Raw genomic sequence first — 26,800 nt, forward strand, 5'->3', positions numbered from 1 at the left:
CAGCTCCAAAAGTGAGCCAGAGTTGGGTTGTTCTTACTTGCCTTGCGATCTGCCACGCAGCAAAGCTTAGGAGACTTTGATATTTTTATTTTTTTCCTGTGCTGTTGTGTAAAAAAGGCTGAATTTGGTGCAGGAGAGAGAAAAGGGAAGCAGTCTTGTGTTGTGAGGGTGGTGAATTCTTCAGGGATTTTTACATGTGAGGTATTAAAATGATTTTTGAAGTTGTAAAGTAATCAAACTTGTCTTTGGCTGGGGAGATACACACAGGTGAGCACTTGCTTCTGTACTTGTAAAAAGATTTTGGGAAGGCCTCTCATCCCTGGCCTTGAAAGAAATAAAATTTTCATAAGGCAAGAATGTTTTTCACAGATTTGCAGTTAAAAGCCAGGAAATGGGGTTAGGAATAAATGTTGGTTCTCACAGGGAAGGGCTCTTCCCAGCCAAGTGTCCTGCAAATATTCCCTGTAGCAGATTGGCCTCAAATTATAAGGTGGCCAAATTGAAGCAAATTAGTCAAATTTGATATTAATCTTGAGTTGAAAGGAATGATGAAAGATTGACACCTGCTGAGGGATGAAGTAGAAATGCAGCTCCCAAAATCACACGGAATTTTAGGAAGTATTTGGTAAATGGGAAGTGCTAAGCAGTAAATGATTGTGTTGTGATACAAACTTTTTTGTTTGTGATACAAATTTTTGCTGCCAAATCTGTAATGCAGAGTGCTGGGAATTGTGTGCACCCCAAGAAATGGGAGTGTAATCCATGCAGGGAAGGACCACAGGGATGATGGAAATACAGAGAATCTTCTAAGCAGCCTGAATTTCAGAAGGACTTGGCCAATTCCTGTAAACCATGAGGGACATAAGAAGCCCAAAGTGATGTTTTCTTTGCCAGAAAAATCTGAAGGAGTTGTTAGTGGAGTGTGGTCACTGGTTGTAGCTGCAGAGGTGACACAGGGAGCTCAGGTGGCTTCCAGAGGGGCTGGGAGGGCCCAGTGTGCCCATGCTGATGATACAAGGGAATATAAAGTTCTTTGTCGTGCTCTTTGCACAAAGATTTGTGTCTGAGGATGGATGTCAGGCCTGCTGGGTTTTTATCCAACTGGTTTAGAGGGTTTTGTAGTTCTCCTGGGTTTGATTTTTCATGGTATTCACTGCTTTTCTGCTTGAAACAGCTCAGTTTTTATAGGGGGATTGGATTCTTCTGCTCTGGGATCTGTGTAATCACCAGGATTGTGTCCATGATTCCCCTGGCACTTGGATCCTGTGCTGCCTGCAGCTGCTGGAGCTCCTGCCTGCAGCCTGCTCCCAGTTCAGTGTCACCTTCCAGATCCCTGCAAACTGGTTTCAGCTTTGCTGGGAAGCTTGTCTTAACCCATTCCTGGCAAAAAGAAATTGTTTAAATAAGATGTACCTTGTACTTTTTCTGTTTAGTTTTTATTGTTTCCTCACCTTTTACAAGTCAGGCATTGGAGAGGGATCACAGGGGCAGGTGAGCAAAATTCCAGAATATTTGTGTAGGATCAACATTTTCAATTTAAATGTCCCAGGAGATGCCCCTTGTTATTTTTATTGCTGTTAGCCACCTCCTCTGCTACAGCTGGTTCTAAATATTGGGGACAGCACCAGGGGGATGCAGTTTACCTGAAGTTTAGTGTTGGCCTCACTCAAAGTTAATCTTCCATCATGTCATAAGAGGTTTTTATTCTGCCAAAAATCAACTTTAGTGGAAGAAGATTAAATAAATAACTGGCAGGTAGTTTAACCTGCCCAGAAAGGTTTCCAAGGAAGGGAATTTGTCTTTATGCTGAAAAAAAAGCCATTACAGACCTGTGCTGGCACTGAATTCTGCTTCCATTCCAAATGGCACTGTAATAATTTGAAGAATGATAACAATGATGTGTGCTTTCCTTGTGTGCAGTGTCTCTGTAGGGGATGGGGTTGGTTCTTGGGAGTTTGGAGGAACATTAAAGGACATCTGGAGTAGTGAGTGTGACCAGTCCTGCTCAGTGTTGGTGCCACTGGTGGCTCTCAGGGCTGCTCTGGCCAATCTGCCACTTTGCTCAAGTAATTTATTCCAAAGCTTAATAGGCCTCTGTTTACTTGAAACAGTGACCTTAACTAAAGAACTGACACAGCTTTCCAGCTCCACAGCTTGTCCTTGCCTTTTCCTGCCACTCATTTTGGCTTTACAATTCCATTCTCACAGAATTAAAAATTCTTTGGTGCTGTGGGGAAGACACAGAGCAGAAAGCGTGGGTCTGCTGAGTGTTGTCAAATGAACAAAGTAAATGCATTTGGGGGGGGAAAAAAATTCCTTCTAATCTGCTTATCATGAAAAGGTCACCTTGAGTTGGAGTGTGTTGGGCCACAGGATTTCTGCCCTGAGACTGAGAGGGTTTTAAACTTCCCCAAAGTTTCAGACATGGTTGATTTTTAGAAAGTTTGCTTGTTCTCTCTGGATGCAGATTCCTACTGAACATGGAATTTCTCCTCTGAGCTCTGAAATTTCTGTAATTAAAAGTTCTAGGTAGGTTTTGCTTTGGAAACAAAGTCTCCAGGTTGGACTTTGTTTCTGGTTCACGTTTGTATCAGCGTGATTGTCTCCTTGCTTTTGTTTCAATCTGAAACGTTGAATGTGACTCGTGAGGAGAACTGAGTTGTTTTCAAAATCAGAAGAAATTCAAGGAGGAAAAAACCAATCTAGGAAAATTTCTCCCAAGTGTGGCTGTGCAGAACAATCAGACCCCACTAACCTGCTTTGTTTTCTCTCCCCGCTCAGGTCATGATTTTCATTTTCTCGTGTCATTCTCTTGAGGAGAGGAAATGATTGTAGCGGAACGTGTCACAAACACGCCACTGCTACGGAGCCTTCGCACTTCAGAAACGTTCCTGGAAGAGCAGATTTAGCCCTTTGCTGTTTGTGTTCTGGAATCTGGCTCGGTAAAAAGGGAAATAAAAATGACGACTTCGTCTATCAGACGGCAGATGAAGAACAGTGTGAACAATTACTCAGAGGCCGAAATCAAAGTTCGGGAAGCGACCTCCAACGACCCCTGGGGTCCTTCCAGTTCGTTGATGACTGAAATAGCAGATCTGACCTACAATGTTGTGGCCTTTTCTGAAATTATGAGCATGATCTGGAAACGACTGAACGACCACGGCAAGAACTGGCGACACGTCTACAAGGCCCTCACTCTCTTAGATTACCTGATTAAAACTGGCTCTGAGAGGGTGGCCCAGCAATGTAAAGAGAATATTTTTGCTATCCAGACATTGAAAGATTTTCAGTACATCGATCGAGACGGGAAAGACCAGGGCATCAACGTGAGGGAGAAATCCAAGCAGCTGGTGTCCCTGCTGAAGGACGACGAGCGCCTCAAGACAGAGAGGGCCCAAGCCCTGAAGACCAAAGAACGCATGGCTCAGGTGGCCACCGGGGTGGGCAGCAACCAGATCACCTTTGGCCGAGGCTCCAGCCAGCCCAACCTGTCCACCAGCTACTCAGAGCAGGAGTATGGCAAGTCTGGAGGATCCCCAGCGTCCTACCATGGCTGTAAGTACAAACTCATCCTGCAGTGTCGGTGCTTTGCTTTGGAGAGGTGCTGCTGCAGTGAGAGTGCAAATGCTGCCTGCAAGGGGATCTGGGAGCTCTGGGGATCTGCTCCCTGCTCTTGATGTCTCTGCAGATGCCTGGGTAAATATTTGCTTTGGAGGGGATGTGTGTGGTGATGGAAATCGATTTTAGCCCTTGTTTACTGTCAGTTCCAAAGGTAGCGCTGCCAGGCTGCTCTTGTGATCATGTTTGGTGTGATGGGGAGGGTGTGAAGGGCTTTTTCTGTTTGTTTCTGGGTTTTAAAGGAGTGCTTGAAGATGTGTTCTTTTTGTTCAGAGAGGAATCATGGGATGGTTTGGGTTGGGAGGGAATTTAAATTTAATTTCATGATCTCATTCCACCCTCGTGCCATGGGCAGTGACACCTTCCACTATCCAGGTTGCTCCAGATTCATCCAACCTGGTCTTGGATTAAGAATAAATAAAAATACAGAATATTTCCTGGATCATTTTGCTACTTTATGCTGCTCCTCTTGTACTTTGGCAACAATGCTGCTGTTTAATTCCTTTATTGCTTACTCAGCAGTTCTTGGAGGAGGAATGCTTTGGATCTGCATTTAAATATTTATATTTTCAGTATTTGGTGTGTGAGTCTGTACTAAATACTAAATACTATACTTCATTCTTAAAAAAATGAATACAGTGATGTGGGAAGAACAAATTCTTTCCACCACTGCTTGGTGGGACTCCCTGTCATGTCAGGAAGAAGCCTGATTTGGCACTAAATCCTCCTTAATGTAAGTAATGATCTGATGAAAGCTGCTTTGGCTGGAATGTCAGTGGTTGTGGTCTAATTCTGAAGGGAAATCTTTTCTTTAAATGAATGTTCAGAGTCTGTGGAGGGCTGTGACTGAGTCTGGGTGCAGGAACCACTGAGCACCAGCTTTAGGAATCTGAAGTTTGTCATGTCCTGGCTCCCCAGGTGCTTCTTAAATCATAAATCCATGAGTGGGGTCAGCCCTGCTGACATTTGCAGGAGGAGATAGCTAGGAAAATCAAACTGGGATGGAGAAAATCTCTATTAAAAGCTCTGGAGGCAAGCACAAAAAACTATTTCCAAAAGGAAATATTTTTAGGATAGAGGGTACAAAAAATGTGAGTGAAGGTTTCCAGCTATGAGAATTTTTGATCTTGGCTTTTAATTAGAAGTATGGTAGCAAACATCTTAATTTGTCTGTAATAACCATTTTCTATATTTTGTATTTTTTTCTATAATAACCATGCTTGAGCACTGTGAATTTTAAAGAAAAACTCACATATTGTCACCTCAATAATAACAACATTTTCCCACTCAAATCTCTAGATTGTTGTTGACTACAACAAAAATTCTTAATTTAGAGATGGCTTGAAATACTGATTTTAACTTGGGCTGGTGGGCTGAAATAAGTGATTGAGCACACCTTGGCTTTCACAGGGTTATTCCCCCACCAGTCCCAACTTTAATTAATGCCTGGAACTATTGTTTGGAATCTTAAATGCAACCAGAGGCTCCAAACTGTTCCTCCCAGCAGGGCTGAGCAATGCAGGGCGTGTTCCTCAATTGTTCCTCGGCTGCTTTAGGAATTTTGATGGCAGAAGCAGCAGAGTTTGGCTGTTCCCTCAATATTCCAAGTGTGGATTTACTGCTCCCACTTCCCTCTGTGTGTCCTGTGGCAGGATTGCTTTGGAGGTAAAGATTCCTTAAGCTTTTTTTTTTTTTTCCCTCACCCCCTAAGAAGCTTTAGAAATTTCAGGCTTTTTTTCTCCTCCCTCCTCCTCTGTTCAAACTCTCCTGGATTTGATTTTTTTTCACTGTGGATCAGCAAGAATCCAGGTGGCTGTCACTTTGTCTATTTTGGGGTTTTAATGTGTTTCTTGTCTGGCTTAATTGAGTGGAGCAAAAGCAATCCAGCACCTTCCAGAACAGCTGTGCTAAGTCCTTCTGATATTGGGAAACTGGGAAGAGCTTTATCCCAGGAAACAAGGAGGGAGTTTTATTAAAATCCAGACATTTAATCTGTTACATAAATGTAGGGTTATTCCTGTGCCTGCTAAATTTGATGGAAAAGATGCTTTTCATTATTTAAAGTGAAAGAGATTGTATCCATCGTGTGTTCTTTTTTTTTTTTTTAAATTATACCCTTCTTTTGTGCTGAAAATCTGGATTCAGAAAAAAAAATCTGTAAAAGGAATGAAATTCTGCTTCACTCCTGGGAAATACTCCCCTTAGAACATCCCTAAGATGCTGTTGCTGCTCTAGTATGTTCTGGCAGAATTCTCTTTCATTGCTCTGAGCCTTTGAAGAAGAGATCAGAGACATTTAGATTTTCCATCTACAACATGAGATTTACCCCTTCAAAATGCCCAGCCACCCTCTTTGCTGAATGTTCAGCTTAACAAGAAAATAGAAATAAAATTTGGGAGAGTGGCAGGGCCTTTTTGCCAACAGGAAATGTTCCATCCCTCAGTGCTTTCTGGCAGCACACTTTACTCCTGCTCCTCTGGGCACGATGGGTGGGGGTTGCAGGATTCATTCCCCTTGCTTGGAGAATTTTGTTGGTTATAAAATCTCATTTTTAGTGCCTTCTTGCAGAAAAAAAAAAGAGCTGAAAGGGTTTGGTGGTTCCTGCAGGGCAACTTCAGTAGGTGCTGGATACTGGGCTGGTGTGAGGGGTCTCTGCCCTCTCCTTTCAGGGAATAAAAGTGAAATTTTTGGTTAAATCATTGAAGCATTTTTGGGTCAAGTTTGTTGAGAAAAGGCAGCACTGGACTGAACTCTGCTTCAGATTCCTTCTCCAGCTTCCCAACTTCTGCAGGTTTGCATGGGAACAAATTGGATTTTTTGCTCCACGTTGAGCCACGAGGTGTTTTCTTAAAGCATTGCTGGGTTTTGTGTCCCAGATTGATCCTTTGTAACAAAATAAAGCAATATTGATACCCTGTGTAGTGTAGAGAATTCAAGATGGAAAAGGATCTCTTGATTGATGTCCAATCATCCCTCACTGCTGCAGGCAAATAAGGATATTGTTTTTCCCTGTTTCCTTGTGAATATTTTCATTTCATCTCTAAACATCCTTTAGAAACTGTACAAAAATGAATTGGTGCAACCTGATCGTTTTTAATAAATCCTTTCCCCCAAAGCTTCCCCTGAATGGATTTGTTGGCCCTGAAGATCTCAGTGCTTGGATAATTCCAGGGAGCACATTATGGTGTGTGAATTGTAAAAGTATTTTGGGATTTTTTTTTTCTACCCAGTCTCATAACCTGAAAATGGAAGCCAAGAGAGATACTCAAAAGCAAAAATAAAGCTCCTCCCAAGCTCCATCTTGTCAGCAATTTCTGACATACCGAGCAATTGGCTTTATCTTCCCTCTTTAAACAATTAATGCTCAGATTAGGAGCCTTATATTATATTATAATTATATTAAATATTCCATGACAAAAATGTAGTAATTTTTATTTATTTTGAAAAATGTACCAATTCTGTACAGTTGCATCAAATCTGATACCAGTTTTTATTTTCACCTTAAGGAAATCCTTCTTGTGTGGTGCTGAAATCAAACCAGCTGGGGAGAGGAAGGGATAGGAAGCTGGAGATTTAAAATCTTCTGGAGCATAGTTCCTCACTCCTTATCTGCCTCTGGGTCTGAATAATTGGGTTTTTGCTGACATTTGTCACCCAGTTTCAAAAACTTCAGCCTCTTGTTCCTGGCCTTGTTTCATCTCCTGCTGCCAGTGACCACTTAAATAGGATTCTGGATTTATGGCTGCACGAGGAAAAGTAGGATGTTCTTAATTTAGACCTCTTAAGCCTGAGCTGGGATGCTGCTCCCAGCCTGGCAAACACTGGTGATGTTTTAAAACCAACTTTACTGAGGCTGGAGAGGAGATGCTGAAGGATGCCCTGGGAAGGGCTTTTATGGATCTTAGGAAATGCCAAATCTTTAACCTGAACCTGGAAAAATTCTGGGAGCAATTTGCTGTAGCTGAATGAATGGGTTTAATATTTCCAGTGATTATTCACATTGACTCGTTATTTAGATCCCAGTTTTGTGAAGCTTCAGCAAGTTTGTGTTCACTCATCTGTTTCAGTTTTGTCTCCTCTTTTGCTTGGAGTAGAAAATAATTCAGAGGAATTGTTTTTTTGGGTTTGACACAATAGGAAATTTATGAAATCCAGAATGGTTTGGGTTGGAAGAGACCTTGAATCTTGTCCCACCCTCCTGCTCTGAGACACTTCCTTCCAGGTTGCTCCAGCCTTGAACATTCCAGGGATGTGACAGCCACAGCTTCTCCATTCAGAACACTCCTATTTTAAAGGGTTTGGGTTTATTTAATCATTATTTCTTTAATAATGTGTTCTGCATCTCTGCAGGTTGGAACTCATCCCTGCCCTTAGTCAGGGAATGTGGGGAGTATCACCCAGCAGTGAGTCTGGCTGAGCAGTGTGCAGAATTCCTGGAGTTTGAGGTGTTGAGGGAATGTGGCAGACTGCTGTCAGATGTCATTTGACAGCTTGATTAAACCCTCTCATCATACATTTATTTTTCTGGTGCTGAGAGTGAAGGTGGGAGGTGCCACTGGTGTATCCAGACTTTGTAGTGACACTGAATTATCCAACTGGGTCCATTCCCACGGGTGCAGGGATCACCTGAGAGGAAAATGCTCCCAACAAAACAAACCTGAAGGATTTGTTGAGTGGTAAATGAATTTCTGAAGCTCTCAGTCTGCTCAGTGCAATCAGAATCCTGCAGGAAAGCTGAGCAGCTCCACCTTGTCACAACCATCAGTGTTACCAACTCTGTCCTTGTACCTGCAAGATTCCTGCATTCCCCAGGGAAAGGTGGATTACACAATTCCTTCTACATTAAACAGCTTGCACTTGCCTTTCCATCATTTGGCTGTTTAAAATTATCCCATCTTTATTTGAGTGGAATCATCTTTATTTCACTGGACACTGACAGGTGGGGGCTCTGCCTGCTTCCCAAGTGAATTGCTGTTGGTTTCTGAGTCCTTACCTTGATATTATTTCAGTTTTTCAGGTCACTTTTGGTTTTGCCCACCTTTGTGGGTTCACTTGAGTGAGTAAGGAAACAGCTTTTCCTTCTGAACAAATGACTGAGAGCTGAATTCTGTTCTTCAGAATTCCACCTGCATAGAAAGCCTGACACTAAAGAAAAATCCCCAGAAACAACAAAATCAGCCCCAAAACCCAAGCACAGGATTGTGAATGAAAATACATTCTGATTTTCATTATTAATGCAGGCTCTGCTCTCTGTGTCCTGTATTTCACTTTCACTCAGCCAGATCTATAACCAGCTACAGAGGCCTTTTAATAGAGCCAAAATATAGGAAATTATCAATAGTCTGTGTCTGGGAGCTGGCCTGGCCAGGCACAGATGGTGCAGCAGAATCCTGCTTTGGTGATTAACTCAGCTCCAGATGATTTCCTTGAGCAGCCAGCCCAGTGCTCCCTGCAGCAACAGATTCCCAGAAATTTGCTCCTGGGCAGCCTGGAGGGACTGGGATCTCCAAATTCCCAGCAGAGCAGAGCTCAGCAGGTCAGGATTGATCTGTGGAGTCCCATCTTACATAAACATTGAGTTAAATGTCATGTGCTGGGGATGAGGGATGCTTTGTGTGGCACCATCCTGTTCCTAAGGCCACAACCCTCTGCTGGATCCTGGCAATTCTGACCTTAGAGCAGGATCAGGCCCCTGTGGAAGGGAATCTCAGATAAAACTTGTCAGGTTGCTCCCAAGAACAGTGTTTTGAATTTCCCTTAATCTCTTTTTTTTAAAAGCTCTTTAATGTGGATGGTTTTATAACACTGCAGAGGCTTAGATGGGAAACAGCAACATTCCTAGAGTTTGTTTTTTTATTGAGGCCCAAGAACTTCAAATGGACATTTTCTCCTGGAAATACCTTTTAGAGTTAATGAAAGCAAGTAGAATGGATTGCTGGAAAGCCTGAAAGTGAGAAGGAATAATGTGTGAATAATGTGTGTGTGAGCCTGTGTTATCTGTGTGGGGATCCTGGAGCTGCTGGGAGCTCAAGCCAAGCCAGGCCCTTCCCATGCTCAGCTGGGAGTGGGGAGCCAGGGAAAGGCTCAGAGTGGGATGCAATCCCAGCTTTTTCCAGCTTTTCCAGGCAGGAATGCACTGGGCAGTGCATTCAGCAAGTCCTTTGTGTGGGGATTGGGAGGAAGAGAATTGAACCCATTTTACATCATTTTAATTTTAATGTCATTCTGCCATCAGCTTCTTGTGGGATGCAGAGATGGAAAAGCTGGAATGCAGGAAATGCAGGAAATCCCTTTTTCCCCCCATTAAAAGCCCAGCAGAGCAGAAGGTTGCTCCTGCCCCTAGCCCAGGTGCCATCTGTTCTCAGGTGACTCTGCTGCTGTCCCATTTGTCCCAGCTCTGCTTTTAAACCAGTTAGGATTCTTTTCCTTCTCTAATCCCTGGCTGCAAAACTGCTCTTCTCCATCTGGATCTCAAATCTATTCATGGCCAGTTTTTATATCTTGTCCCTTAATCTGAAATAATTTTTCTCTCTCTGCTCTTTGAGGTTTTTAACAGCCATAAACTGCTCAATGTTCTTCTGGCAAAGATAAACAGAAACATTCTCTGGGCTCCAGAGGGAAGTGTTTCCATCTCCATCCTGGTTTAAAATCATCTATTTGGATTAGAATGATTAGAATTAGTGCTAATTTCTTATCTGTATTAGGTGAGTGGCTGGGAATTATCACATGCTTTAATCATCATATTTTTAATATAAAATATTGGAGAGCCTGGCAGTGACTGTTGGAGCAGCAAGTACTCATCAACCAGGCTAAATTTAATTATTTTATGTGAGAAAGTTTGAAGAAGTAATAGAATTGAGCTATGAGCAGCATCTTAATTGAAGTGAGGTTGGCTTGAGAGCTTCAGGATCAGCACAAGGTGGGAGAATCATTGTGGGTGAGAAATTAATTTAATTAATCTGCTTTAGAAGCAGATGGGGTGTGGTGGAAGGAGAAAAGGTCATTCCTTGTTCATGGAGAGTCCCCTTTCTTCTGGCCTGCTGGATGAAAAAGTTCCACTTGTTTTGTGATGTCATTTATCCTGAAACTTAAGGAGGGAGAGACAGGACTGGGAAATGTTTGGAGGATTAAAGTAGTGATTGAAAAAGTGATTTTCAAACTGAGTTTGGCAATCTGGTTTTCACATGCCCAGCTGACCTGGTAGGGAGAAATTTGGATTTCTTTGAGCTTGACACGGTGGTTTGAAACATTCAATTAAATATATTAAATGTCAGGATATATTTTGCCAAACTAATCATCACTCTAGCCACTAAATACAAACTTCCTTGCCAAAGTGAGATAAAATTCCTGTGTTAATGATTTAGATGCTAAAGAATTGTCTTGAGAGAGGGAGTGAGCACAAAATGTTTAATTGCTGTAGAGTGCTAAACCTGCTGGTGGTGTGGGATGGGAATTTCACGTGCTCCTGGAGTGAAAACATTAAAAATGGTTGAGAAATTGTGAATTTTAGCTGTTCTTGAGGAGGAAATCCCCCCCAAAAAACCCCAACCAAGCCACACCCCCACCCCATTTCCCAAAGCCTCCTTCAGCAGAGGCTGCTCCTGTATTTGTGTCACTTTGGAGTCTGAATAGCTGGTTTGTTTATCCCCAGGCCTGCTCAGCAGTTAAGAATAGTTCTTTATCTTGCCATTAAGACTGTATTATTTTACAGAAAAGTGGGTGGTATCCAGTTTTACCCTGATGTTGGCCCAGTCCCAGCAGATTCTTACTGACACTGGAAGATGTAAGAAATACCCACCAATATTTCTTCCAACAATAAACTCTGTACATTTTAAAGTCAGGAGCTCTGATACACTCAGACTATATCCAGCATGAGCTGGGGGTACTTCTTGATATCAAAACCCCCTAAAAAAATTTCTGTTTTCCAGGATATTTTCCTTTAAAACAGCTGAACTCTCACACGTCCTGGTGTTACTTTGGGTTGTGCCCACATCCTTTTTCCCCTGTGCTCCAGGATGGTTTGAGAAGATGGGATGGGATTTATGGGATGGATGGATGGATGGATGGATGGATGGATGGATGGATGGATGGATGGATGGATGGATGGATGGATGGGGTGGGAGCTCAATTATCCCTCACCCTTCATCTCTTGACCGCGAGGGAGCTTTGCGACCGAAAACGAGAAAATAAAATGCAAGAAGCAAACCTGACCCTTTTTTTTTGCTGTTTTCTGTGCTGAAACTGCTGTGTTTTGTCTCCCAACAGCCACATCCCCTCGAGTGTCCTCAGAGCTGGAGCAGGCACGGCCCCAGACCAGCGGGGAGGAGGAGCTGCAGCTGCAGCTGGCGCTGGCCATGAGCCGGGAGGTGGCGGAGCAGGTCGGTGCCCGTGTAGGTTTTCCAAAGTTGTCCATGCTTGGAAAGTTCAGATTTCAACCTGGTTTGTTTGGTTTTTTTAATTTAAATTATTATTTTCAGTGGCAGCTTGGTTTTGTTGCAGGTGTGTGTGGGGTTTTTTTATTATTGTTATTTTTATTCTTTAAATCTCTTTTTAAAGTAACTTCAGCCTCCGAGCTGTTGAGACTAGTGGAAGATGACAGTCACTTTGTGAGAAGACTTGGTGTGGAGGATGTTAATCATCACATTACTGAAGATGTTTTTTCAGTTAGGAAGAGCTGAAAACATGACTGGTCCTGAAAAGCTTCATTAATGTCAGTGGATTGTGATTCCTGTGGAATTTGGAGCGGTCTGTTCGTTTGGTGGGAGTTTCTGGAACAGGAGGGTGACCTGACACAAAGTACCAGAATATATAAAAAAAACTTGCTTTAAAGGAAATTAACTCCTAATTTATCACCTGGCTTATGGTACTGTGCTAATTCTTAGGAGCTTCATTCTGAATTTGAAGTCAATTTGGATAAAATGGCTACATTTTAATATATTTTAATATATAACAAAGTCAAATCTCAGCTCTGAGTGAAAACCCAAGCCATGCTGAGTGCTTGTAATATTTTAGAGGCTTCCTGTGACAGTTCAGTATCCAGCTGTATGTTTAGCATGAGTGCTTGGAAAGGGAAACTATCACCCAGTAAACTTCATCATTATTGGGCAATAAAGGGAACAAAAATATAAATCAGAATCTAAGCATTTGAAGTAGCTTCAAAAATGACAAGCTGGGGGATTAGTCAACTTCTGAGAGACATGATGCAAGCAAAGATGTTTAAAGGAGTTGAGTGTGGCATAAACATTGTAGTTACAGATGTTTAAACCTTCAAATTACACATGGACTTGGCAAGACTTGATTCCCTTGGTGGATCTTGCACCAGCGTGGAGGGAAGTGAACAAAAGCCAGAGAAATTTAAGTTTAGCTCCCTACAATCCTCAGCAGTGATTTGAATGCTGAAAAAGCATTATGCTGCTCGAATTTTGGGAAGAATAAAACACCACCAGGGTAAATCCCAACCAGCAAACCACAGGGTCGGGGTGCTCCTGAGGCAAGAATCGCAGAAAATTCCTTTCCCTCGTTTGTGCTCTGTGACAATTCCAGCCCCACACCATCCCCCTGTGGAGCACAGGGTGGCAGGGAGCAGCAGCTCAGAGCAGGCTCATTTTCTATCACCAGTGTTGATTTCCTTTGCAGGAGGAGCGCCTCAGACGCGGAGATGATCTGAGATTACAGATGGCTCTGGAGGAGAGTCGCAGAGACACAATTAAAATTCCCAAAAAGAAGGAGGTAGTGCCTTCGCCTAAGAAATTCCCGGTTATGCTGCCAAAAGCTGAAATACAGTAACACAAACTTAGCTTAATACTGAGCTCTTTTATGCTTTTGGGTTTGCTTTGTTGTGTAGCTTAAAGCTTCTTCCACGCGGGTTAAATATGGAACTAGTCAATGCAGGAAAAAAAAATAAAATAATAAAAATTGCTTCTTCACTCTCATGGGTTTGTACTTCAGCCTGGCAATGCTCTTGAGTAAAGCTCAGCTTTTTCCTGCCCTCAGCACACCACTCTGCTGGACCTGATGGATGCCCTGCCCTCCTCGGCCCCGGCCCCGGCCAAGAGCGAGCCCTGGGGACCTCCTGCTGCTGCTGCTGCCAACCAGGCGGATCCCTGGGGAGGATCCACGGCTGCAGCCCCTGCCTCTGACCCCTGGCAATCATTTGGTAAGAGAACACTGTCAGGAGCAAGGGGTTTTACAGGTTTTGCTTCTTAACCTCGAGCATTTCCAAATTCCTCAATGTCCAGTTTGTGTATGAGTCCATTTTCATTCATTCCACGTAAGCAGAAGCCAGTGGCAGTTGCATTTTAATAATAAATTTGAATTTTTTTTTAAGTAGTTGAATTTTTGTGGGTGCAGTTTGAATCCTAAGGAAGAGGAGAGTGGCATTTCTGTTGTCAGCAAAACTTGTCTCACTGCTGCTTGTGTCCAGTGCCATGGCTTCAGACTATTCCCAGAATTTAATCTGATATTTAGGCAGGGTGCTGAGCTTAGGAAGGCCATCAGTCTGAATTATCACATCCTTAATTGCTCCTAGAGAAGCAATCAACAAGAAGAAACACGTCCTGGGATGTGTTTGTGTATGGTCAGAACCAAAAGGATTAAATTACCTAAATAAGATTTTTATAGCAGGTAAAAAAATTCAGGTTACCATTTAAAGTCTTTACTGTTCCATAGGATTTTGATGCTAAATCTGTGGAATATTTCTGAAGGGAAAGATGCAGTGTTTCACATTTTAAAGAGCAACTAAGCCAAATTTTTGTGGGTTTTTTTTCTGTGTGGTGTCTGGGTCAGCCACAGCCTGTCCAAGGAGTTCCTCCTTTGATAAGGAAGTGGATGGTTCCTGGCAGTGTTACACTTGGAACTGGATCCGTGTTTTTATTGGAATTTTTGACTTTTTTAAAGGGCTTTCTGTGCAAACAGAAGCTTTTCCATGAACATTGACAGCTTTGTTCTGTCAGTTCTGCTTCAGGCTGGTGATTCTACAACCTCTGCTCTTAAGTGCTTCAAAACCATTTGCATTCCACACACCACCATCAGATTCCTGATGAAAAATTGGAAGTTTAATAATGAAATGTTTTATTTGGGGATTTTTCCCCTGCTCATGATGGCATTGAAGGCACCATAAAAGCTCCTGGGCCAACTGCCAGGTCATCATTCCAAATCTCACCTGCATTTTTGGTGATAAGAGCTGAGAAAAAACCCAGATTTTGGGCCCTAAGACCATTCAGTTTATTTTTCCATGGCTAAAAGCAACCAAAATCCATTTTCCTCAGCTCTCCTGTGTGATGTGTCCCCCTTGACAGGATTTTCCTTGTACCAGTCCCAGCCTACATTTCCTCAGTGCTGCCCAACTTCCTTACACACAGCACAACTCTGCTGGGCTAGTCTCAAAGATACAAATTGAGGAATTTGCTGGTAAATAAATGATTGTTGGAACTGCATTCCCCAAATCCTGCCAGTGCTGTGGTGTTTCAGTGGAGCTGATGGAAACTCCAGGATGGGATTTTCCAAGTGCTCTCATTTTGGATGCTCCCTTTAAGAACAAAAAGGATTTTTTGGGAAGCTGCTGTTTGATGGGAAATGCTGTCATGAGTGTGGCCTTGCTCCTAACTCAGCACTGGGGGCACATAAAGGAAATGGAAGCACTGGTGTGGGAATCATGGGCCTTCCTTGGAGAGTTCTGGCATTTCCTGCTCCGGAGCTGCAGCGACCACGTGGCTGCTGCTGAAACAAAACCCAAAATTCCAGCTGGAATTGGTGCCACTGTGTGCAGCATTCAGTTGATTTACAGGAATTTTGGGATGCTAGGGGGAGTTTTAGAAGCTAAAATAATTCTCACTTGTAACTTGAAACCCACAGGATATTAAAGGTGAGAGTTGCTGCATGTGGGTGATTCTGTCCTGCCCTCTTGGGTTATAAAATCCTCATTTGGGAATTAAACCTTTGGTGGTTGGATTTGTAGGAATGAAGAGTTGTCAGCATCTTCCAGTAAAAATGAGAACCCTGAACAGGCATTGGGTTAAAAAAAAAATAAAGGGGTATCAGTGGGAAGCTTAGATGTGTGTCAGGAGTGCTTAGAAATGGGAATAAAAAAGCACAGCTGGCTCAGGGAAGCTGATTGTATTTTTATAAAACAGCAGCGTGGTTAAAAGAGTTGGAAAACATTCCCTTTGAAGCTTGCAGATGTCTTTGTCCAAGGGTTAATGTTGTGCATCTCCCACCTTTTACCTTTGGGCTTTTTATAAACTCCCTTTCCTGAGCTCATAAATAGCCCCTGTGATTTGGGTCACCTCCAGCCAGGGACTGTCACTTGTGGTGGCACTGGCAGGAACAAAGGCAGGTTTATTTTCTCTTGGAGCTGCAGGTATTTGTATCCAGGTTCAGAGAGGGGAATTGTTTTTTTTTTTTTTTTCCCTCTGCCTTGCCCAGAATTTCCTGGTGCTGTTGTTGTTCAGAGAAATGCTGGGAGTTGCTGGTGCTGAGCTGCTGCTGCCATTTCAGCATGGATTGATGGATTGGGAGTGAAGGCTCTGGGGGGGATCAATCCCCAAGGAAAACTTCCCAAAGGGAGCTGCACTCACCTCTCTCCCTGCTGGTTCTCCTTGCAGGTGCCAAACCAGCTGCTTCTGTTGACCCCTGGGCAGCACCAGCAGGATCCACAGCTCAGCCTCTGGCCAAAAATGTGGATCCTTGGGCTCCTGCTCAGCCATCTTCTACTGCAGCAAAACCTTCTGTGGATCCTTGGGGATCAGCACCTGCAAACAAACCTCTCTCTACTTCTGGTGAGCAACGGTCTCATCCCATATCCATCTTATTTCAGTAATCAGGACAAGTCCAAGTGATTTTCTTGCATTGTGTGGTTCAAAGCAGCTGAACAGTTGGCAGAACTGGTCTTCAAAATAAAAGGGATTTGTAATAACCAGCAGGAAAAAGAAATTTAAATGTAATTATTGGGACTTCCAGCTCTGGATTTGTGGTGCTGCTTTGTGCTCTGTCCCTTCTACGTCTCCTGCTGGTGTTTGTGGCTGCCTGCTGAGCACTTGGGACTGCTGCTGCTCTTGGGTTTTATCTTTAATTAGACAAGGACTTAATTTCTGGCAATGAATGATACTCTAATTTCACCTTCCCTCATGATAAATAGCTCTGCAGATGGATGTGTCTGCAGATGTAGATTGACAGGTTGAGCAGCTCGGAGGAGACTTTTAGAGGTGCAAATGAAGGTTTGTTCCTTCAGACTGAGGGTGTGAAACCTTCCCTGAGCCCTGCTAAAGGTGCTGCTGTAATTATCTGTTCATGCTCTGTAACTAATGCAACCTTGATGAGTGTTAATACCTGGAATTTTCATATTGGCACCGTTGCTAAAAGCATCCAAAATGCATTTTCAACTTGTCACTCATCCCAGTACACAACAGACAAAGGAAAATGAGTGCTGCAAAAAGTTGTCTAAGCAGCTTTTCCCTGGGCAAAGGGCAATAACTGGAGCACTGTGAAATGAGCCTTTAGCTATGGTGGCTCTTTGTTCTTGATAAATATTGTTTTTATATTCAATTTTCACTCCTTCTCTTGGGGTTTGTCATCTTGTGCTCTTCTTGCTTGAAACGTGTTGAAGGTTAAAAGTAAATTAAGAAAACATTTCAGCTAATTAAAAAATACCCACACAAACCTTAAAGCTGCTCAGGAGTGTGATTGCTGATGATTTAGGTGTGGTTTTTCTGCCTCCAGTTTGAGGTAAGAGTGTGTCCACGTTTGGGAGTGGTGATGTTTCATTGACTGCAGGCTCTGGATGAGTGCTGCTGCTTCAGCTAACGGGGCTTTGCCATTCCACAACTTTGCTCTGGCATTCCTCCTCCTTTCCACTTGGCAAGCAGAAGTGAAATCATCACTGGTGGTGTTTTCCTCGAGGGCTGATTAACACTTGATAGTTGAGGCTGTAAATCCATTTCTGTTCTCTCCTTCCACAGCAAGATCTGCTTGTCTCTAATGCAGACACTCAATCAACCAAACCCCAGCATGCTCAGGTGTGCCCTCCACTGATCCAAAACTGCTCTGATTTAGTTGTTGCATTGTCAAAAAGGACAATTCTGTGACATTCTCCTCCTCCCAGCTCCTGGCTCAGAGTGGGAGCCCTCCCAGCTGCTGCCCTGAAACCTGTGGTGGCTTCTTGGTAGCAGGAATGGGTTAGGAATTGCTTCCAGGAGGATCAGCTGTGTGATGCAACTGAAGATGTGTTAATGACAGGGCTGTCTTGTTGTTTTGAACAGGAAGTACATCTTTTGACCTCTTCAGTAATTTGAATGGTACAGTTAAAGATGATTTTTCTGAATTTGACACACTTCGAACTTCCAAAAAGCCAGGTACGAATCAAATTCTTAGCATGTGTCAGTTGGGTGACAGTCACAGCAACAAATGTCTCTGTTCTTCAGTTTTATTGGACAAAAAAAAAATCAGCTTTCACAAAGGGAAGGAAATGATGATGCAGCAGTAAAAGCTCCTTGTTCAGATTTTGGCCTGTGCATGAACTCGTGGGGAATGGGCCTTTTGTAATCCATGGAATTGCACCCTGGGACCTTTGGCTGCATTGACCCAGAAATTTGTTGGACTTCTTAATTTCCAATGTGTAAATTCCAGTAGGAAGATGAGAAAATACCTTCTGTGAATACTCTGAATGTATTTTTTCTCTGGTCAGTGGTCAGTAAATGAAAACTGCCAGAGCCTGTGGGTGCTGTGCTCTCAGGATGGTTCTGCCTGAAGCACAGCTGAGCTTTTTGAGAAGAAAACCCTGGGTGGAATCCAGCTAGGAAGGGCACAGCAGTGGTGTAGGGCCAAGGCTTTGGAGAATCTGTTCCTTGGAGCCTGTGAGTCCCACCTGGAGCAGCAAAGCTGTGGGAATTCCATCAGTAGAGCACTGCAACTCTGACTGTAGCTTCTTCACGCTCTGCTAAAGAACCCTGACCTGCTTGCATGCTGAGAGGGTGTAACAGCCTCAAACACTGAGCAAACTAACAAACTTAGCACAAAGCACTTCTGCTCTCACACACTGGAGGCTCCCTGAGCCTGGCTCTGTGCATTAACCAGCAGTTTTGTGTGTCCTTTGTGTTGCAGCTGAATCAGGTTCCACTCTGCCATCTCAGCACAGCGGTACCACGAGTCCTGATCTCTTTGAGTCCCAGCACTCGAGTGGGACATCAGGCAAACAAAGCACGGCCAGGAAAACCCCAGAGTCCTTCCTGGGCCCCAATGCTGCCCTGGTGAACCTGGATTCTTTGGTGTCTAAGCCACCACAGCCTGTTACTTCTCTGAACCCATTCTTGGCACCAGGTTGGTTTCTGCACAATCCTTCACATTTCTGTTTGAGCTTTCCTGCAGGAAAACTCTGCTGGCGTTAAAGATGGGTGATTTGGGCTTGGTTTTCTTGGTTACTTCAGCCAGCAGATCATGAGCAAGAGCAGGAGGGTCTGAGTGAGGCATCACCCAGCACAGTGACAGTCCCTGAAAACAAAAAGTCTCTGCTCTTGGTCTGCAGCTGAACTTTATTCCAGTTCCCCTCACTCAGAATTCTGTGAGTTAGAAAGTTTGGGGTTGTTCAAAATGGCTGAACTTCAGCTGAATTTTGTCAAAACAGGTAAGATTGCCTTGGGAAGGTAATGGTGGAAGAAATTTGGAATTGCCCTTTTCCTGGGGCTGCAGCAGGCACAGATCTCTGACTGCAGCCTGAGTCCCAGAGAGCAAACTGCAGGGTGATTCCGTGAGCTGCTGCTTAGTCTGTCTAAGGCTGGCACAGTGAGCCAGTTTTGATCTGAAAACACATTCTCTGTGTATTTTGGGAAAAAAAAAAAAAAAGGCTGTTGCAGTTGTCATGCAGTCTGGGCCTGAAATGAGCCCTTGCTTAGAGCAAACTGAAATGGTGACACCAAACATGTGGCAGATGTGTTTTTTAAAAGCTGAATTTGCACTGATGTTTTCCTGTGGTGTTCACAGGGTGAAACACTTGGAAATCCTCTGTCAGTATTTATTTTCATCACTCTTCCAATGGAAGAAAAAGTGAATTTATTAAAATCCTTGAGTAGGAGAAAAGCAGGGATTCTGAGCAGCCTTGGCAGTGAGCAGGGGGAGAGAGGAAATCTGTGTATCTGCCCTTCCCGGGTACTACAAAAACTTTGTGAGGGGTCACTGGGCCATCCAAATAATCCTGGGCTTGTAGAGTAAAAGGAATTTGCAGGGCTGGCAGCAATCCAGGGAACCTCAAAGGCTGGGAAAGTTGTGCTCTGCTTTTTCAGCACCGCTGTAATTCGGAAACAAGTTGTTTACTTTGGGAATTCTTGTCCGAGCTCGGTGCCAGAAACATGAAAATGGAGGTGGCTGCTGAGAGCTTGGAGCTGATGTACAAATCACAGAATCCCAGCATGGTTTGGAAGGGACCTTAAAAACCTTGAAACACCTCCCACTAGCCCAGGCTGCTCCAAGCCCCATCCAGCCTGGCCTTGGACACTTAGAGAAATCCAGGAGCTCCTCTGGGAATCCTCCCCACCCTCCCAGGGAAGGATTTCATCCCAGTATCAGATGTAAACTCACTCTCTGCAGTGAAGGAGCACAGAGAGCCTGCAAAATTGCATTTTAAAAAATCAAATCAGTGATGTGGATGTCGTGGTTGGGGCTTTTGTAGGTGACCAGATTGGGAAGCTCTGAGTGCAGTCAGGGAGCTGTTGGGCAGTGAGGGGTTGGAGCCATTGGCTGGTTCAAGGGAGCAGACTCTGCTTTGCTGGAGGACAGACCAGTTTCTCCATTTCCCCCTCTTCTCCTTCTTTTTCTCACTTTGCAAATATTCAAAGTGCTTTTTTTTTTCCCTTTTTTAATCTTTAAAACCTTAGTAGCCCAAAACAGCCTTACTGTCCAACTTGACCAAAAAGAAAAGCGTTAAATATCTTGTAAAAAAAAAATTAAAAATGAACATATATAATTTTCCCCCAAAACACCTTGCACAGGGCGTTTTGAGGATGGGGAGTGTTGTTTGGCAGGGTGAGATGATTCCACACCCCTCTGTTGATGGCAGTGCCTCTCTCTCTCTCTCTCTCCCTTCTCTCCCCCGCAGGCGCCGCTACCACAGCGACTCCAATCAACCCCTTCCAGGTGAACCAGCCTCAGCCACTGACCCTGAACCAGATGAGAGCCAGCCCCGTGCTGGGGAGCAGCCCCTCGTTCAGCGCCGTGCCCCCGCTGAGCATGGAGCCCATACCTCTGTCTTCCATGGCCCCCGTGCCCGTGGGCATGGCCCCGCTGCCCCCCATGGGCACCATCAGGATGGGCCAGGGGCTGAGCATTGCAGGATCAATGCCCCAAGCTCTGCACAGTACAGGAATGCCGCCTGCAGCCTCCCAGGCTGCAAATACAACTAACCCTTTCCTCCTATAAAGACCCAATTAAAGGAACTTTTCTTTTCCTAGTGTTTCCAGGCTGAAGTCTTTCCAGCGAAACGAACGTGGCCTGTGTGGACTGAACGGTGTGTGAGAGACTTGGAAGTAGATTTGCAGTTTACAGTAATGATCTTTGAAGAGTTGTCTCTACTTACCAGTTAATCTAAATCTAGTCTTTGCTACAGATGGTACCTTACTTTGGCTTGTTGAGCATCATGTGAAATGTTCAGACTTTTCACCAAAGTTAGATCCTGCCCATTTTTTGTTACTTTGGTAATCATTTCAAACACACTTTCTAGGGAGAGAAGCGGTGGAAAAACTCCCTTGGCTATTTTGTAGATGTCAGATCATGTGCTGGATTCCTGAATTTACTCTTCCCCTGCATCTGTCACTTCCTCTGCCCGTAAGATAGCCCTGAGATTCCGAGTGCTAGTGAATGTTTTGCACATAACTACACACAGTTCTAGACTGTTGGTTCACCCATAGTCCTTACTCTTAGAAGAGACCCAGGGGGGCTTGGTTTTTATGCATTAAACATTGCAAACTCGCACTGCTTTGGTATCTCTGAGGTGTGACTGCCAACAGCAAGGAAAACACCACAAACCCCAGACAAACACCCAAGACCATGCTCGAGTCGTGCTGTCGTGTGCAGTGTTGAATTCCTACACTACTCTAAGGACTCCTGGAACTCTCTGTGAGTGGCTGCACTCGTGCTGAGTGAGTGTCCTGCTCTGTGCTTGTCCAGTACCAGCTTCGTTTGGAAGTTTTTTCATGTGTATTTTGTTTTTATTTGACTTACAATGTGAGCTGAAAGGAAAAAAAAAAATGGAAAAAACCAAGAAAAGGAGAAAAAAAAAAAGAAATACAGTGGGACAACTTTGGATTCAGTTTCACCGGGGCAAGCTTTAAAACTAATTCAGGCTTAACCTTGCTATATGCAGTTACTCTTGTATACTTTTGCACATATTTTGTTTAGTACAGTTTCATATTTTGAGTTTGCAGAGTTACCTAATAGTCCTTTTTTTGCTAATTTTTATAATGTGGTTCTTATTTAACTGTCTGGTTTTGATAGATTTATCAAGTCTGGCTGAAAAATTAAGATATTGGCAAATGTCATTTTTATGGTTTTAATGCCCTCTTATTTATGGTTTTCGCTCTTTGTTTCTGTAAAGAGAGTTTAAAAGGGAAGATTAACACTAAAATATTTACTTTTAAATGAAGTATTCATAATGCAAATCAAAAGCAAATCCTCGTGACTAATTATTTTTAGATGGATTGAATTTGAGCATAACATGATTTAAGACTACATTAAAAAGAAAAAACACTAAAGTCGCCTTTCCCTTGATTTGTTCCTGTTTCCCAACCCCCAGACTGGACAGACTTTTAGCCTTGATGAAGATCCCAAGAGAGGCTCTTTGGTTTTCTTTTCCTTGTAAAACTTGTGGAGCTGTTAAAAATCCTGATTGATTGTTCCATTTTATCCACTGATTTTTCCTGTTGGAAGGTGCACCCTGTAGGATCACTGCTTCCATGTCCAGCCCTCCCCTGGGAGCTGAATTATCCCTTTTTAATGAATTTTCATGGACTCTTCACCATGCTCAGGAGTTCTGCTGGAGCCCAAATCCCAGCAGGGCTGAGCTCTGCTCTCCCAAAAATCCATGGAAAGGGAATTTTCCTGCCTGCTGGGCACCTCTGGACTGACTTGGTGGCCTTTCCTTCATTTAAGAGGGGGAGAACAGAATTTGCCAGAGTTTTGTTGTGGTGGGGCCAGAGAGGGGCTGGATCCCATGGAAGGAGTGGGATCCATGTGGGAAGGGGAGGCTCAAGGATGATCAGACAGATTCAGGGACACAAGCCCAGCCTGGAGCTGTGCAGAACACTCAGTGTGTGAATTCCTGTGCAGATGTTGGAACCTCTGGAACTGGCAAGGAGGATTCCCAATCCTTGTTTGTATAGAGGAGGGAAGAGGATTGCTGCCCACACCCAGCCTGCCTTTAAAAACAAAACCAAACCCCATTCCTGTTGCCTTTCAGAGCAAGGAAAAAGAGTTTTTCTGTTGTTGTTGAAGTTATTGAGAAGTGCAGAGCAGGAAGGGTGTGATTCTTGTGATGGGAGGGAAGTTTCCAGCTGATCTGTGACAAGATTCCCCCAGGGTTCTTTTCCCACTTGGATTTGATCAAGGTCACTCGAGGTGTTTGTCCCTCAGTCTGTCCAGCCCAGAGTCCTGGGTTTAGAGTAAAGATGAGGTTGATAAGAAATATTGAAAGTGCTGAAACAATCTGCAGCACCAGGAATTGCTGAAGCTCTGCCTCTGGGAGGGAGCCCTGGCTTAATGAAGCTGTTGAATGGCAAATTGTTGCTTTTCCTCCCACCCCAGAACTTTATCCCTTTTCTATTAAACAGAGACATTTATGGCTCAGCAAACCCCCAGGAGGCTCCCTGAGGATTTCTGGAGCTGGAAATCTTTAGGCTGAGACTAACCAAGCTCAGATCCCAGCCTGGCACAGGGTTTGTGGCAGGAGCTGAGTTTAGGAGGAGAAGGAGCTGGTTTGGTCGATGTTGCTGGGCTGGGCTGTGACCCAGGGGGTGACACAGGGGGGTCACTGTCCTGGGGATGCTCTGAATGGCCCCAGCTCATTCTGTGAGGATTTTCCTGCTCTCCAGGATAGTCCTCCCTCCCTCCTGGCCCTCCCACATTCCTGGAGGATGTTTGTGTGTCCCCTCACATCCCCTCTGCCCCATTTCTCCATTTTTCCCTCCTTTTTCTCACTTTGCAAATATTCAAAGTGCTTTTTTTTACCTTTTTTTAAAATTTTAAAAACATTAATACCCCAAAATAGCCTTACTGGTCAGATTGACCAAAAAGAAAAGTGTTAAATATCTTATTAAAAAAAAATAAAAATTAACACACACTCCTTGGCATAATTCCCCCCAGATAAGCTCAGTTATTTATTCAGTTTGATGCTCTAGAGAAGCTCAGCTCCATGGAGGGAGCAGGAAGGGGAGCCCTGTGGGTTGTGTGGTTGCAGTTTTTGGGAAGTCCTGTAGCCAAGACAGCTCTGGTTCCCCCTGTGCCCCTTTTCTGTTCCTGTTTGAGGTGTGCTCTATGCCTGAATATTGCACAGGAGAAAGAGGAGATTGCTTTTCCCCAGCAGAATCTCACACAACTCTTCCTTTCCAAGTGTTCCAATATTTCCCAAACTTCTCAGAATCCCGGGAGCCGGCTGCTTTTTCTGGATTTGTGCTGACTATTGCCATTATTTACTGTATAAATAATTTATCATTTGTACTATTGTATCATAATGTCTGTATCTTTGTGTCATTTTTTTTTTCTCTCCCCCCCCCCCCAAAAAAAAAAAAAGAGATGTCACAGCTGTGATATTTAAATGATGCCATCAGAACAGTGGAAAGACGAGGGGTTTGGAGGTGACTGGTCAGAATTAAAATTGTATTGCTTCTATTCCAGCTGTGTTGCTTTTTCCAAGCTTCTGCGTGGTGTTTGTTACCCCATTCCCACCCCAGCCCTGCCTGGAGGAGTTTTGCAGGAAGCTGCTGATGGCTTTGGGGTGAGCTGCTGGAAGGTTTGTGGCAGGAGGGATGCTGTGGATTCCTTGGATGCAGCCCAGGACAGGCTGCTCTGGCTGGGAGAGAGGAGGGTTTCTGTGGCTCACTGAAATCAGGCTCAGCTGAGCCCTTACTGACTCAATAAAAATGAAGATTTGTTGTGGTGCAGGTGACTGAATTCCTTCTTTAAACCCCTGGAACAGGAGCAGCCCCACGGAGGGAGCTCGGAGCGGTGCCTTGCTGGATTTGTGATTTCCAGGCAGGAATTGGGGGAAGGTGGCTCTGGAAGGAGGGCTGGGGAGCTGGGACAGAACCTGGGCACTCCTCACCTCCCATTTCTGTAACTCAGCCTTGGCTCTGTCCCACAGATCCCGTGGCAGGGCTCCTGCTTCCAGCTTGGAAGTGATTCAGGCTTCTAATTCTGGCTGCTTTAATTGAAGGGCACTTCATTAGCAGGCAGCAGCAAGAGCTGCCTCTCCAGAGCCCCTCCAGCTTCCCTGTGCACTTTGCTGCCAATCAGGCTGATCACTAATCAATGATCACTAATTAATGCTGGAGCTGTGGTGGGGCTGGAGATGTGACTGTGGGAAAAGCAGCTTTGGGGAGAAAAGTCTCTGGTTTGGTTTCAGCTGGGGGTGCTGGGGGAAGCTGCTGCCCCCAAAAATGCTCCAGATTCCCTGGAGGAGCTGTGGGAGTGTCCAGGGCCAGGCTGGACAGGGCTTGGAGCACCCTGGGGCAGGGGAAGGGGTTGAGGTTGGGACTGGATGGGCTTCAAGGTCCCTCCCAACCCAAACCATTCCTGGGAGTCTGATTCTCCTCCTGCCTTTTCGAATTGCACATTTTAAGTTAAATCCTCTTGCTGTATGGAAGATGTGGGAATAGCTCAGACTGGAAGCTGACCCTGATCTATTCCACAGGGTTCTGGTGGGTTCTGAACGATTCTAGAGGATTGTTCAGGGTTCTGGAGGATTATTCAGGGTTCTGGAAGGTTCTGGAGGGTTCTGGTGGCTGTGTGAGCCAGGGGAGCCTGAGCTGTCCCAGCCGTGGCTGAGGTTTTGCTGACCTTGCAGAGCTGCTCCCCCATCCCACATTTCCTCTTCCTTTCCTGTTCTGCAGAGGAAAAGGATTCTGGATAAGGATTTATCTTTTGGCTTCCCCTCGCCCACGCTGCCGTTGTGAAGATTTTGCTGAGGTTTGAGTTGCTCTGTGCTGGGCTGAGGGTGCAGCTCTGCAGCTTCTGCTGCTTTTCATGGAACTGTGAGGGAAGGGCTGGGCCACCCATCCACCCTAAACCCTCCTGATCCCACCCTGAACCCTCCTCTGATCCCACCCATCCACCCTGAACCCTCCTGATCCCACCCATCCTCTTCCAACCCTCCTGGAATTCTGCCCAGAATTGGGGAACCACCTCGAGTAACGCCTGCAATGAAAAACCATCAGACACCTTTGTGTCCTTTCTTTCCCTGGAACCTGTAAAAATCGGGTCTGTGTTCATCCTAAAGGGTTTTTCCTGGCCATGGAATGAAATCCAGGGATTTTCCAAGCTCCAGGGAGCCAATTCTGCTGTGCTGAAGCAGCTCTGGAGTCCGTGGGCTGCTTGGGGTTGTTTTGGGTGATGGTGGTGGGGGTTTTTTTCTGCTTTTTTAATATCTTCATCAGCAAGTCTGGCACTAAATGGAGTGATGATATTCTCTGAGGTGAATTTGGGTACTTAAATATCCTGGCCTGAATAGGGAGCCAAAAATAGATGCCTTCAGCAGCTTCTGCTGCTCTTCCCTCTGAAGGACGAGGCTGGATCCCTCAGATCCTGCTGGGAATGCAGCTTGTGTTATTCCCTCCCTCCCTCCCGGGGGCTCAGCCCTGCTTTCCATGCCCCAAAGGAGGAGTTCTGAGGGGTTTGTGCTGTCCTGTGCTCCCCAGTCAGGAGCACTGGGGGCTGCTGGGAGCTCTGAGCCAGGTGGGAGCTGCAGGTTTGGGAGTTTTTGGCTCCTGGGTTTGCAAATATCCACGAGTGTCTCAGAACTTGGGGTTTGAGCTCATCCATGTTTTCCTCCCAGAGGATTCCTGAGCTGATGGAAAAACCTCTCAGGGATCCCCTTTGCACCCTGAGGGGGGAATTGAGAGGGGACAGGGGTGGGGTTGGGGTGGCCTTTGCCCAGCTCTTCACTGGGCTCCTGCTGGGGTTGTGTGGCCTGGAAAGCATCCCAAAGTGT

The 26,800-nt window shown here is 44.7% G+C and overlaps 1 protein-coding gene across 3 annotated transcripts in view; it reads left to right on the top strand.

Moving 5' to 3' along the window:
- EPN2 (epsin 2) overlaps nucleotides 1-22,352 on the top strand; it is a 39,024-nt gene extending 16,672 nt beyond the window's left edge. For 2 of the 3 annotated variants that reach the window (XM_033073899.1, XM_033073900.1), the window contains exons 2-9: nucleotides 2,782-3,555; nucleotides 11,884-11,996; nucleotides 13,255-13,347; nucleotides 13,612-13,774; nucleotides 16,221-16,394; nucleotides 17,874-17,966; nucleotides 18,715-18,930; nucleotides 20,702-22,352. In XM_033073899.1, the coding sequence (XP_032929790.1) occupies nucleotides 2,961-3,555; nucleotides 11,884-11,996; nucleotides 13,255-13,347; nucleotides 13,612-13,774; nucleotides 16,221-16,394; nucleotides 17,874-17,966; nucleotides 18,715-18,930; nucleotides 20,702-21,021 (1,767 nt within the window). In that variant the 5' untranslated portion in view covers nucleotides 2,782-2,960 and the 3' untranslated portion in view covers nucleotides 21,022-22,352. The remainder of the gene's footprint in view (nucleotides 1-2,781; nucleotides 3,556-11,883; nucleotides 11,997-13,254; nucleotides 13,348-13,611; nucleotides 13,775-16,220; nucleotides 16,395-17,873; nucleotides 17,967-18,714; nucleotides 18,931-20,701) is intronic. The other variant, XM_033073901.1, reaches the window with a different exon arrangement.
- Nucleotides 22,353-26,800: the final 4,448 nt, after the last annotated feature.

The sequence above is a fragment of the Catharus ustulatus genome, chromosome 16 (assembly GCF_009819885.2).
Source record: "Catharus ustulatus isolate bCatUst1 chromosome 16, bCatUst1.pri.v2, whole genome shotgun sequence".
NCBI lineage: Eukaryota > Metazoa > Chordata > Aves > Passeriformes > Turdidae > Catharus > Catharus ustulatus.